This window comes from Danio aesculapii, chromosome 17, assembly GCF_903798145.1.
Source record: "Danio aesculapii chromosome 17, fDanAes4.1, whole genome shotgun sequence".
NCBI lineage: Eukaryota > Metazoa > Chordata > Actinopteri > Cypriniformes > Danionidae > Danio > Danio aesculapii.
In genome coordinates, this window is record NC_079451.1 from 19,650,029 (window position 1) to 19,664,108 (window position 14,080).

Here is a 14,080-nt window from a genome sequence, read left to right on the forward strand (position 1 = left end):
GTAAATTTCCAATTTTAGGGCTTATGGTAAATGATATAGCATTGTCAAAGAAATTCATTTGTAAATTAAAAACTAAATTAAATTAAAACTAAACTAAACTAAACTAAACTAAACTAAACTAAACTTAACTAAACTAAACTAACTAAACTAAACTAAATTAAAAAGTCTTTTTGGATAGAAATATATTTTTGTACACTAAAATATTGTAAAATTCCATTCTACGTTCAGTTATTTCACATTAAAGGTAATGTAAATATCCTATTCTTTGCCATAAAAGTGAAGATAATGAATCTACACACAGAAGCCGGAGAGAAATGCTCATTTTAGGAGAAAACTTTCAGATTAGACGTTTTGCATCTGAACTCTTTCCTTTGTTACTATACTATGGAGGAAGCATTTTATCCGTATTTATTTATGTTAGATTTTACAGTGCAATTAAACATTTAAGTATCAAGTTTACTATTGAAAGTTTTAGAATGAGGATTAGATTTAGGATTAGTTGCATGTAATTATGCTTAATTTATTGTTATCACTATAGTAGGCAAAAAACTGAGTGGGTTCGGGGGCAGTTTGTATAGAGGGTCCAAGTGCACATGCAGTGTGGTGAATAAATCACACAGTTTTTTTTAATGTAGCATGAAAGTGAAAAACTGAAACACAAATTAGGTTTACTTGATAAAATTGAGATATAATTTTTATTAGCAATAAAAAAACATTTTTATTTGTGCTTAAAAAAAAAAAAAAAAAGCAAAAACTGAGGTCACAATAACAGGAGTTCTGGGCTGGTTAAAGCAAAAATATTAAGCTAGCAATTTTATATGTTTATTTTAATGAGAATTCTTGTAAATGGCCAATTTAAAGGTTTAGAGTAAATTATATTGCATTATCAAAGAAATTAATAAAAAAAATTGAATAAAACTGATCTTTTTTGCATAAATATACACTAAAATAATGTAAACATTCGCAATTATATTCAGTTATTTGACATTCAAGACAATGAAAATGTCCTATTCTTTGCCATAAAAGTGAAGAAAATGAACCTACACACTGGATCCTTAGAAAAATGCTAATTTTAGGAGAAATATTTTAGATTGCACTTAGAGGCTTTTCCATCTGAACTCTTTAATTTGTTGCTATACTATGGAAGTAGCATTTTAGAAGCATTTATTTATTGATTTACTCTTTACTCTAAACATTTAACCTACACTCTCAGAAATAAAGGTACAGGAGCTGTCACTGGGGCAGTACCTTTTCAAAAGATACATATTTGTACCTAAAGGGTCCACATTGGTACCTCTAAGGTGCATATCAGTGTCCAAATGTACCTAAAAAGTACCTTTGAAGTACCATTATGGACCCTTTAGGTACAAATATGTACCTTTTAAAAAGGTACTGCCCCAGTGACAGCTCCTGTACCTTTATTTCTGAGAGTGTACTTACCCCCAGGGCCATTTATATCGCAGTTGACATTTAGCCGCAACATATTGGTGTTTCGTAACATCTAGTTTTTAAGAGCCGAGTTGCTAGCCCAACGCTCAACCTGGAGGACCAGGACATACATGCATACACTACAGACAATTTAGCTTACTCTATTCACCTATACCAAATGTCTTTGGACTGTGGGGGAAACCGGAGCACCAGGAGGAAACCCACGCGAACACGGAGAGAACATGCAGACTCCACACAGAAATGTCAACTGGCCCTGCTGGGACTCAAACCAGCGACTTTCTTGCTGTGAGGCGACAGCGCTACCCACTGTGCCACCGTGTCACCCCAAACATTTAACTACTGAGTTTATTATGTTGAAAGGTTTAGCACAAGGATTAGATTCAGGGTTAGTTGCATGTCATATTGTTATCACTATAGTAAGTACATGAAAACGTGTCAAACAAGGACATGTAAAATAAAGTGTGACCCCCCTTTTGTCCATGGATATTAATGTATTAATATAATGTATCGCCACGTATAGCAAAGAAAATCGGAACTTGGAACTGCTGGAAGTAATTGAGTAATCACTTACGCTTTCACACTTTCACATCATCTACCGCCAAGAAGCGAAACGCAGCGTGACAGCCTGCACAAAACACGGCGGCCACCGACACACATAGTGTTTTCTTTATTAGTATTAATTTTCTCCGGGGGCTCTGTGGGCCATTTAAACCGTGGCCCACGTATTTTTCCTCTCAACTTGACTGAATCAGGAGTCCTAAAGAGGGCATATGAAATATTGATGTGGAATTGTCTGCCGTGCGATTCAGCTGTGTTTACCGCACAGCAGAGCGGCCTTAGAGGCTTAGCCTACACAATAGCCGTAACAAAAGAACAACAGCTGATCCGTGTGAGGCGAGGAGGTGACAAAACAGTTAAAGCATGCTGCTGGCTATGGGCAAGCAGTCAGCAGATGCAGACAAAAGGGTTTGTGACAAGAATAACTCTCTCTCTCTCTTTCTCTCTCTCTCTCCTTTCCTCTGTCTCTCTCCCTCTCTCCCTCTCTTTCCAAGGCAAGCAGTCAAGAGGATCCAAAATACCAATACCCTTTTCTCCTTGACATTGTCTTCTTCCATAGTCAGCATTTTACTGCCCTTTTATGGTAAAAAAAATGAGTTGGAGAAATTCCTCATAGGAATATTCTTAGCAATGCAGCACTCCTGGGTTTTACCCCACCTTCACGTCAGCAGCTACGCAAAAGAATCAGATTTGATGCGAACATATCTGCTGCAAATAGGATAAAGACAAATCAGTTAGCTGTACAATTTTCACATTAGCGCTAAACAGGTGCACACACCTGCATCATACTGAGACATTTTGTAGAGGAAGAATGGAAATCCTGTGAAAGACCTTTTGGTTGAAAGAAACAAACAATTTTTTAACTCTCGGACTTGCATGCGCATTAACAAAATACTAAAAAAATATATGTACACTCTCAGAAATGAAGGTACACGAGTTGTCACTGGATAGGTACCTTTTCAAAAATAAAGGTCCATATTAATACTTCAAGGGTACATATTAGTACCTACAAAGTACAAAAGTGTTCCTTTTAAATTTTTTAGGTACTAATTTATACTTCGAGGTACCAATTTGGACCCTTTAAGTACAAATGTGTACCGTTTGATATCGTACCACCCCAGTGACAGCTCGCGTACTTTCACTTTCTGAGAGTGTAGGAAATTTTTTGGAAGCCTGAAAAAGCAAACTTTTAAAACATGTTTCAAAGTAGGCCTGGCCAATTAAACGAAAAGTAATCGAAGTCGACATTCAGAACCTATAATCGATCTAATTTTTCCAGGTCAATTTTTTTCAATTACTTTCCCAACCGCATGTGAAGTCACGTGACCGTGCCCTATTAAGGCTACTTTATATTTCTGCGCCAAACTCACGGGTGTGGTCTGACGCAGCCTTCATGCTGTTGCATACTTTTCTGAGTACATTACATGTGAGCATATTTTTTGTACAAACTTATCAGTGAACTTTGAGGGCAAAAAAATTTTACAAATAAAATAATCGTGCACCACAACAACGAGTTTACAACCAATGTACACTCAATGGATAGAGAATACACATAAAGGTTTGCACTGAATGAATTTCCACATCTGACCACAAGAAAGCATCCACAGTAGAATCCTATCGATGTTAGTTTCTAAATAAATTACTTTTATATTGTTACGTTTACATTTATATTCAAGACAGAAATGCCGATACTTTGTTTCATTACAAACAGACATCTCCCTGAATAACTATCGCAGGGTCTGACCGAAAAGTAAAAAATCCACTGCGTCTGAGAGATTTATCAACCAGCAAAGCACAAATAAAATGGCATACACAACACCCAATGCTCTAATTCACTCATTTTAGTGATTGTCAGGGTGATTTCAGATACAGTCTAATCATAAATTAATCATAATTAAAATGTTCAATAGAGATTTATATTTTAGGCCAAATCGCCCAGCTCTATTTCAACAGCGTTAATTCAGATTTAGTTTTAGTCTTAGTCTTTTGACGAAAATTTCATTTTAGTTTTAGTCATGTTTTAGTCTTCTGAATCATTTTAATTTTAGTCGAATTTCATACGATTTTAGTCAACTAAATCTACTCTAGATTTAGATGACTAAAATATCTTTGGTTTAATTTAAGTGTGATTTAATAAAAGTATTGTATATATTTATTTCTACAAATAAAACAAATAACGAATCTTGTTTTTCTCTCAGCTGTTGCCATGTCGTTATAGTTTAATCAGACAGACAGACGCCCCTATGGAAGATGATGTAATCGCACCCCGCATCTACTGTGGATCAGTTACTTTTCAAATGTGTGTGTGTGTGCATCATGCATCACACACCAAGATTCATTCTGATTGAATATTTACCGAAATACGGCCCTCAGTCACATTCTCATTTCGTTTTTAATTGGTCAACAAAAATGTCCGTATTTTTTATTACAGTCGTCGTCATCATCACCTATTTTTTATTTAGTTTTCGTCGGTAGAAACTTGTTCGTCACAAAAATTATGACGAAAATTTTTCGCCAACGAAATTAACACTATTTCAATGTGTACGTTTTTTTTGAAAATGATAGTTGTTGCCTCCATAGGAAAAAATTGTTAAAGCAACATTATGTGCAAACATTTTAAGTGCGCAAGTAAGTGACAACTAAAACAAACATGAACAAAACTGAGTGATGATTCATGTGAATCAATTTTTTTTTTTACAAATTAATTCTAATGTATAATCTATTTAAACCAAATCACTAAAATGAAACAGACCCCCTAATACGATTCAAGAGAGACATTTTAGTAGAGCAGATTTTGGGAAATTACACCACTACTTGTGAAAACTCTAGATTGTTCTGTGTAAAGCAAAGCAGTTATGTTACACTATTCAATTGGGAGCAACACTGAAACTAAATCATTGTAATTTTAATGTTAAATCCAAATTTGTTACTGAATAAAACAATCTTGACAGTTTGAGGAAACTTCAAAGTGAAGCACTTAAATGTGTCGACATAAAACCAGCTGGCCAAAAACATTACCAAGATGACCACCAATCAGACTGACTTGCCTTTAGGGGACTATGGGCGTATCAAAAAGAGACAGACTCCCGAGACCATGCAAATTTGAGAAAGGCACCTTTATCACTTTTTTCTCCTCCTTCCTGTGTGCAATTATTCTGTTGTTTTCCAGAAAGCTGCTGGCCATTGTCTGGGGGGGTGGAAGACTTACAAAAGCGTGAAAAAAATAGGGGAGTGGGTATGTTGCGAGTTGGGGTGTTGGGGAGGTCGGATATCTATAACCTTTGTAATCCCCCCCACCACCACCACCACCTCCTCTCTTCTCTTTTTCTTTCTCACCCCCTCCATTCCATGTGACATTCATTCATCAGCCAAGTGCGTTTGGCAAGCCCTTCGCCTATGAGCGCCGTCCCAGTGACCACTAACCTTGGTATGTCCTGACACTCGTGATGAGTATCTGCAGGACACAGAAGGCAAGCAGGCTGCTATGTCAGGCCTTTATTGTGTACTGCCGAGGCTGGGGACAGTCAGCATAATCAAACAAATGACCCCTGAAGGCTGTGCCCCTCGGGGAGGGAGAAGTAGAAGGAGACAGAGCTCTGGCCAAAAGCACTTGGGCAGGATTTTTTTATCTCCTCTTCTCTCCCCCCTCCCATCCTATGATCTTGCCCCAGGAGAAAGAGTGGAGGAGGGTACAAATTACTGTACGGTACTGTACAAAAATGTCACCCGTTTGAGACGAACAGCGTTTGAGCACAGCAGCATTTCAGAGAAACTTGTAAGCTACTCATGATAGTTCAACTACAGCCAGGATGCCTGATAAGATGGGTGATGTTTTATATATGTTTTATTTTAAATCTGAAATAATTCTAAGTTATGATCATAATTACTAAATTATCAGAATATATAAGTAAATCGTTTTTCAATCAGTTCATTCAATCATTTAATTGAACCAACTCACTAAACTGAATCACAAAGAAATTCTCCCATAAACATCAGTGATTACTATTTTAACCAGTTCATTCAAATGAATCGCCGGAACGAACAAACATGCTAAAATGAATCAGAAATTCCAAAGCTTTTTTAAAACAAAAACTTTAATAGACAAAACATGATTAAAACGAACCAATGATAATCAGTTAAAATAAACCAAATCTCAAATGAATCAGACCTCAAGCATGATTAATTAGCGTTTCTTTAATGCTACTTGTTAAAAAAAACACTAATAATATTAATCATTTCTTACATTTATATAGTGCTTTTCTGGACACTCAAAGCGCTTTAAACATTTTTGGTGGAATCTCCTCATCCACCACCAGTGTGCGTATCCACCTGGATGACTCGACGGCAGCCAAATTGCGCCAGACTGCACACCACACACCAGCTGATTGGTGGAGAAGAGACAGAGTAATAAAGCCAATTATGATATGGGGATGGTTACCAGGCCATGATGGACAGAGACCAGTGGGTAAATTTGGCCAGGATGCCAGGGTTAAACCCCTACTCTTTTTCGAAAAAGATATCCTGGGATTTTTATCAACCACAGAAAGTCAGGACCTCAGTTTAACGTCTTATCCGAAAGACGGCACTCCCTGAGCAGTATAGAGTCCCCATCAAAATACTGGGGCGTTAAGGACCCACACAGACCGCAGGTTAAGCGCCACCTGCTGGCCTCACTAGTGCCACTTTCGGCAGTAACCTTTCCCATGTGGTCTCCCATCAAGGTAGTGAACGGGCACAGGGCTTCTTAGCTTCAGTGGCCAACCATGTGAGAGTTGCAGAGAGCTAGCTGCCGGCAAACTGTAAGGCTAAGACTTGAAGACTAAGACTGTAACTGCACCCTATACCCTTAAAAAGTGCACTTTTTGACGGAGCAGCCACTTCTAGTGTCTAAAACCATAGTGGACATTTTGAATTGCACTCAATCAGTCCCACAATGCACCATAATAATGAGTTTAAAACCAATGTACTCAAGGGATAGAGAATACCCATAACACACTCAAAATGTTTGCGCTGAATGAATTCACATCTGACCACAGGAAGGCATCCACAGCAGAAACCTATCGGTGTTAGTTTCTAGATAAATTACTTTTAAATTGTTACATTTACATTTATATACAAGAAATCCAGATTTTATGACAGGGTCTGACCAAGAAGTTGAAAATCCGATGCGTCTGAGAGATTTATCAACCAGCAAAGCACAAACAAAATGGCATACACAACACTCAATGCTCTAATTCACTCATTTTAGTGGACAAATGTGAGGAATAGTGACTAAGGGTATAGGGGATGATTTCAGATACAGTCTACCTTGTTACTGGAAAAACTATGCCATGATGTTAGACTACTCAGTTAGCAACTAAGCTAATTTTAGCTATTTACTCTGGAGCGCATCATAAAAGGGAGGTAGACCCGTGCGCATTACAGCATATAAACCCAATCAAGCCATCAACTACACTACGGTGAATCATACCATCTAGTTTAACTGCCATAAGTTCAGTATTTATAGCCATGCTATAATTTAATACTGCATCACAACCAAAAGTCAAGCACTTATGATAGTGGCGGCAGAGTGAAACATCTTCCACACTGGTCAAGGCCTTCCAGACAAGGGTATGCCTTTGATGACAGTATATTTAACACACTTAATGGAAAAAAAGGGAGCTGGGGATGGTGTGGGTCGCATGGATGAGATTCTTTGTCCAGACAACTGCTCACCTGGCAGGCCCTTTGAGAAGCAGTCAGAGTCTGATTGATAGTACTGATGCCAAACTAAGCGCTGATCCCGATCCATGGGGGAGGGCTGCATTGATAAAACCCAGTATAGGACTTTAACCTTGCAGGGGAGGATGAATATTAGATGGTGCCATGAGCTTTGCTGCGAATGTGTTGATTTGGGATGGTTGGAGGAAAAGCTGATCTAACTCTCTTCAAACACTCAAAAGCTTCTTAAATGGACAGTTCACTCATACACAAAAGAAAATATTCTCAAGCACACTCTCAGAAATAAAGGTACCTTTAGCGTACGCTTCTGTACCTTTAAGGTTTACTTTTGTACCTTCAAGTTTTAAATTTGTACCTTTAAGGTTCTCTTTTGTACCTTTAAGGTTTACATTTGTACCTTTAGGGTTTACTTTTGTACATTTAAGGTTTACTTTTGTCCCTTTAAAGTTCACTTTTGTATCTTTAAGTTACTGTGAGGTACAGGTACTGTTACTTTACTGTGTAAGGACAGTACAGACTTGACACAAAATGAAGTCAGGTAGGGTCAGTAAAGGTCCCGAAAACAGGACTCAAACTCGAGGTCGTCGAAGCCAGAGTATTGCCAACAAGACTATCAGCTCAAATCAAAAACAACGTCTTTTGAGTTTAAAAAGAAGAAAGAAAACAGCTTTGGAATGACATGATGATGAAAAAAATCTATTTATCCTTCTATGTTAACATGTTTAATATGCAAACATGTGTCCTCATGTGCAACCTTTGTGTCTGTTTCTGTGCATCTGTGTGCCTGCTTCTCCATCTGTGTTTGAGCGTGTGGGTGATTGTGAGTGTGTGTGGCAGTAAGCACCATGTCTGGGAAGTGTCTTGTCTAGCTGTAGGGGAGGTGACTTAGTTCTTTGCCTGGCTAATCATCTCTATAGTGTTAGGGGAGAGGGACTGTCACTGGTGCTAAAGAGATCACAGGGCCAGTCTACAGTACGCCCCCGGTCTTGGCCCTCTCTCATGAACAACAGCCTCACGCCAGAGAGAATGTGTTCTGGTTGTAGAGAACAAACTCTTCAGTAGCACCCTACACACTACCTGATTGCTTTGCATTGGAAAACACTACAGAATGAGGTACAAACTTTGTCCGAAAGCATCAAGCACCAAGTATATATTACTTTTTTTTCCACCAATGATGCTATATTGTAGCTGTACAGTAGATTTGATAGTATAATAAGTCTTCCACTTAAACTAAGTTGTTTAAGATTAGTCAACAAGTCACCAAGATGGATTTTGACCAAACACTACAACTTTGGTTGGAAACTTGGAGAGATAAGATATTGTATGTGACAAGACTGGAATCTAGTTTCTCTGGAACTCGATAAGAAGCGAAGCAGAATTTAATATTTTTATGGGCCACTATCAGTGGTAGAATCTTCTCCTTCCCCTTCTAGAAGTGGAAGCATATTGAGACAAAAAGACATTTTATGAGACACACGCTAACAATCTTGTGTCAAATAAAGGGAAGTCAACAAATTATGTTTCGCTCCCTCTAGGAAGTAGACTGTAAAAGAGGAACAGCTCAGGTAATGTTTAACCCAATGAGTTCCTCTTGGTTACAACCTCACAAATTCAAAACATTGACTGTAAGGTGTTGTTACGGGATGGTTTGTCCCATTTCAATAAAAAAAAAGTCACTGTAACCATTGAAATGCAATTAGGTACTTTCTCGCCCCACACTGTTGCAGTTAGAAGCAAAAAGTAAGGACAAAAGATTTGAAAGACTTAACAGTTAAGCTCCACTCCAACATGGGCATTCAAGTAGACACAGCAGAGTGTTTCAACAACTGAAACAAAGAAGAATTAGTGTAGCGACTATGTTTGGGGCTGTTCTTTATGTTCCCTCAGACTTGGCAGCCCAATGCTTTCCTGCACAATTTCTGTCAGGAGGGGCTTTCAGATCTTGAAGGGTCCTGCTTGAGCCTCAATGCAAAACTGTTTATTTTCTTTTTCACCCTTTTTTCTCTTCTTTTCTTTTCTTTTCTTTTCTTAATCAGAGACTTGGGATGGAAACACAATATGTTTATTAATGTCATTGTCTCCTTGTGTATCAGCAGGTTCCGGAGCGATTCCTGGAAGTGGCACAGATCACGTTACGGGAGTTTTTCAATGCCATTGTGGCAGGCAAAGATGTTGATCCTTCCTGGAAGAAGGCCATATACAAGGTCATCTGCAAGCTGGACAGTGAGGTCCCAGAGATTTTCAAATCTCCCAATTGTCTGCAGGAGCTTCTGCATGAGTAGTGATTTTGAATTGCTTACCAAGTTATCATCCCTTCTTCTTTTCCCGATCTTTACAAAGTAAGAGGTAGCATTCCTATTTTTAAGTCCCAGCTACTTTTGAATGACTTAGCTGTTAATTCTTTCGATTTTTTGTGCTTCTTTTTGGGAAAGTCTATAAAATTCTTGATTGTTTTGACTGTATTCGATCCTTACCCCATGTCCCCTTGCCTTTAAAATGGGCATTACTATGTTTACCTTACAACGGTTAACAAATGGAACTGACACCCTGAATTTCTCTCTTTCATTGGTCATTTTTTTTTTTTTTTTTTGTCGAGGGGTTTGTTTTATCCCAGGATGTTTGCAATGTGTGATGGTTTTACTATTGCTGAATAAGACTTGCATTTGTAGCTTGTATAGATGTAATTATTATTTATGATTAATATAATTATTACCATTAATGTTATTAATGCTTGCTGCAAAAAAAGGAAGGAAAAGAAAGGCAAAAAATTGACATGTGGTATTCTTGTTTCTCATGGCAATGCTACAGAAAATAAATTATTCTTTGGACAAAAAAATAATAATAATAAAGAGGGATATACATTTTCTATGTGGGAAATTCATATATTATATATATATACATATATATATTTGATGTTATTCTTGAAAGAAACAGCATTAACTGTTTGTTTGTTTGTTTTTTCTTTTTTTGGTTTAGCCATTCTTCTGTGTTGGCTAGGGTCCAATGTTCTTGTGTTTTGTGTCCACATTGATAGCACTGGCTCTAGGGAGGGAGGCCTACTCGTAGGTTTTTTTTCCTTGACAGAGCAGCCTCTCCGGTAACTAAGCAACATGGCCATTTCATACTGGGGCAAGCCAGTTCGGCACAAAAAAATGGACGCCTTCCCACTGAGAAACCATTCTTGCTTATAAAAAGCACACTGTCAAAACTGCTCACACAAACACACACACACACACGCTCTCATACAAACACAGTAATTCACAAACATAAACACGTGGCGTACGTCGTCAAGACAAGAGAATTAACATCGTCGCTGACTTCCTCCACCTGATAGCTGGGAACACCTCTATAATTGGACCGTAAATTTGGTCGATTATCTCAAATTCGGTTTACACAGCAGACGTTTTGGCTGAGAAGTGTTTTTTATTTCGTTTTCTTTCTACGTACTGGATTGTACATATTTTATTTGTTAGAAATGTACAGATTTTTTGCTTACAATCACCTGATTATGTTATGGAAGTGTACAGTTTATCAGTAGTGAAACGTAATGCTAGAGAGAGAATTTGTTTGTTCAGTTGTACCTTTCAATGAATCAAATGAAGTTCTTTGATTTGAAGTTTAGTAGCTAAGCCTATTAACAGATCCACTTAAATGTAACCAACAATTAGCCTACCCTAAGGAAACAAAGAAAAGCACAGTTTCTTCTCAAAACAGCATCCGCAAAAGAAAAGGGGGCCTTCAGACTCTTTGTGCATCCCTTACTAGTTCATAAATAAGAGTCGGCAGTAGAGGGCAAGGGCTGGACATGTGATCTGCTCTGGAAGCCTGTGCCGTTTGCATTGGGCAAATCCAGCTGATGAATTGAAACGCAGGCCGGCAATTATTGTCAGCACAATGCCTTAAAAAACCTGCTGACTTCTAGATTAATGGGCACAAAAGAGCATGAGGTGCTGTCATTCTGTCGCCAGGGCTGGCATCATCCACAGCCCCCGGACAACGCACAAAACGCCAAGCTATTCACTATGCATTGTAAAGAGGAGGAAAAACAAACCCAAAACAAAGTTAGATGATGTTTGGCCCTGTTCTATTCTCAAGTCTCTCGCAAGGCTGTGTTGACATGCGTTCTCCTTTACATGCATTGTAAGGAAATAAATGACTATTTGAAGCCGGAAGGAATTCTGTTATCGCTGTTAATTCATTTAAAGGTGACATTTTCAACCTAAAAGTGCAAGTAGTGTCATTGCAGTATTTTAATTTGTACATAAAATGGTGCTTAGTCGAATTTAGCTGTTCACAATCAGGCATTGTGTATCTGATAAATGCCTGTGCCTAATATTATATACACCAGCAAACAAGATGTGTAATAAATAACACCATTTGACTCTTTAATCCAACAAAGTCAGCACAGATGGTTATGTTTTCTGGTTTAAAACGACATGACCTCACACTAATATATTCTGAACTACATGCAAAGTCCAGGAAAACTAACTTTTACGGCTCATTTGAAGAAGAACAAGTGTGACGCTTGGTTCCCCACGAATCTGAAGTACTTTAAGCCATTTATCGTAGCACAGAGGCAATACGTGTGCATAGGTGTGTGTGTGCGTGCTTACTCGTGCATGTGCGTGTTTGCAGGGAGTGTGTGATACACACGCATGATAGTGCGCTAGTTTTAGTTCCCACAAGGACTTCTGTTTATTTCCTTTTATCTATTGTTTCTCTATTTAAACTTTTATTTGTATTTATCACTGTACTGCATCTTTAAGACAAAGCAGAGGAAGGTTACAGTCTGTTCAACATCTTCAAAATCTCTTTTTTTTTCTTGATATTGTGCATCTAGAAGTGGTATGATGTTTTAAATGTGCTCTCAGTTCACTATTTTTCCTCCCCTTCATCTCGCCACCTCTTCAGGGTCGCCCGACAAAGGTGTTCTCGATCGGTCAGCATTAATTTGGTATTGAAATGAGATGGATCTGTTTGCGTGGTTACACAGGGTCACTTGCTGTGTTGCTTTGTGTCGAAAATCCTAAATGTAGCCGTGTACATTTCGCACTCCATTAAGTGGAAAAAAAACTCCACTCTGATTTCGAGTTTGGGTATGAAGTACACATTCATCTCACTTGTGCTACATTTACATTTGACATAAGAATATTTCTGTTTGTTTTCATGCAATGAAAAAAAAATCTCTCATGTAGTGATATGTACAAATCAATTGCCAAACTCAGTTTGGGACTGTTTTTTATTACAAAGAAAGACGCTCACAAAGAGAAAAGGAAGAAAGAAACTTTGTATATGACTATATTTCTGGGAGGGGAACAATTATTTGTACTGAATGCAATGTGTTGTACAAGACTCTTGACTCTTTGTAGATTCGATGCTGTATTTATGAAGTGTGTGCTCCCTGGAGGGTTTTAAACATGATTTCACTGGCTTCGACATGTATGTAAATACAAACCGAAAAATGAGAAAACACTGCCTTTCTATGATTTAGCAATATGATGTAAATAGCATTGTTATGCTTTTTTTGTATGAAAGAATTCTTTGATTCTAGTATGGTAATTCCAGCTGAAACTGTTACAATTTTCTTTGATATGTTTTGAAGGATACACATACACTGTTAACGAGATAGCGTTGTGGATTTCGTTGTCGATTTGTCATGCAGAAGTTTCATAATTTATTGGTTTAATTTATCATAATTTATTTGGTGATGGTGTACAATTTTTGGTATTTCTGGGGATGTATTGTAATATTATTTGGTAGAGAGAGACGATATAAACGCCCTCCTAAGCTCCTTAACTCTGTAGAGACATGAAGAGACGCTTATGTCCAGGTAGCCATTGTAATTTCAGACACTGTAGTCATAAAAGACGCTTGATAAAAAAAATCTAAAAGGAAAGAAAAAAAAAAAAGATGTACAACAAAACTTTTCTTCTATCTTGTTTGGAAGGTGAAAAAAAATGTGTGTTTTGAAGTTTTTATTTCTAATCACTTAATCAGACTTTTACCTTTGCTTTTTACCACCTACACAATACAGTAGTCAAAGTGCCTCGTGTGCCTTCCATCTCCTCGGAACTGAATGTATGTGCAGTATATATGCAAGCTTGTGCAAAATAAAAACTAAGTCCTAGATCAGGTGTTTCCTTTTGCCATTTGTCATCATTTAGATCAGCATGTTAATCGGAGAGAAAACATGGAGGTTTGGAGTCACCCTGTGATGCCAGAAGAACTGCAAGTAGAAATATTCTTAGAAACCTAAAATATAATAATGTTAGGCTCAACTGACAAAACTGACTATTATAAAAACATTTGCAAAAATGTAGCATTTTTGCCGAACTCATGTGAGTTCATAATC

At 37.7% G+C, this 14,080-nt stretch overlaps 1 protein-coding gene across 1 annotated transcript in view; it reads left to right on the forward strand.

Annotated features, from left to right (window-relative positions):
- Nucleotides 1–13,857, forward strand: part of LOC130244314 (prospero homeobox protein 1-like) — a 47,307-nt gene extending 33,450 nt beyond the window's left edge. The window contains 1 exon segment of the mRNA XM_056476693.1: nt 9,825–13,857. Within this exon segment, the coding sequence (XP_056332668.1) occupies nt 9,825–10,010 (186 nt within the window). The 3' untranslated portion in view covers nt 10,011–13,857.
- The last annotated feature ends 223 nt before the right edge of the window (nt 13,858–14,080 follow it).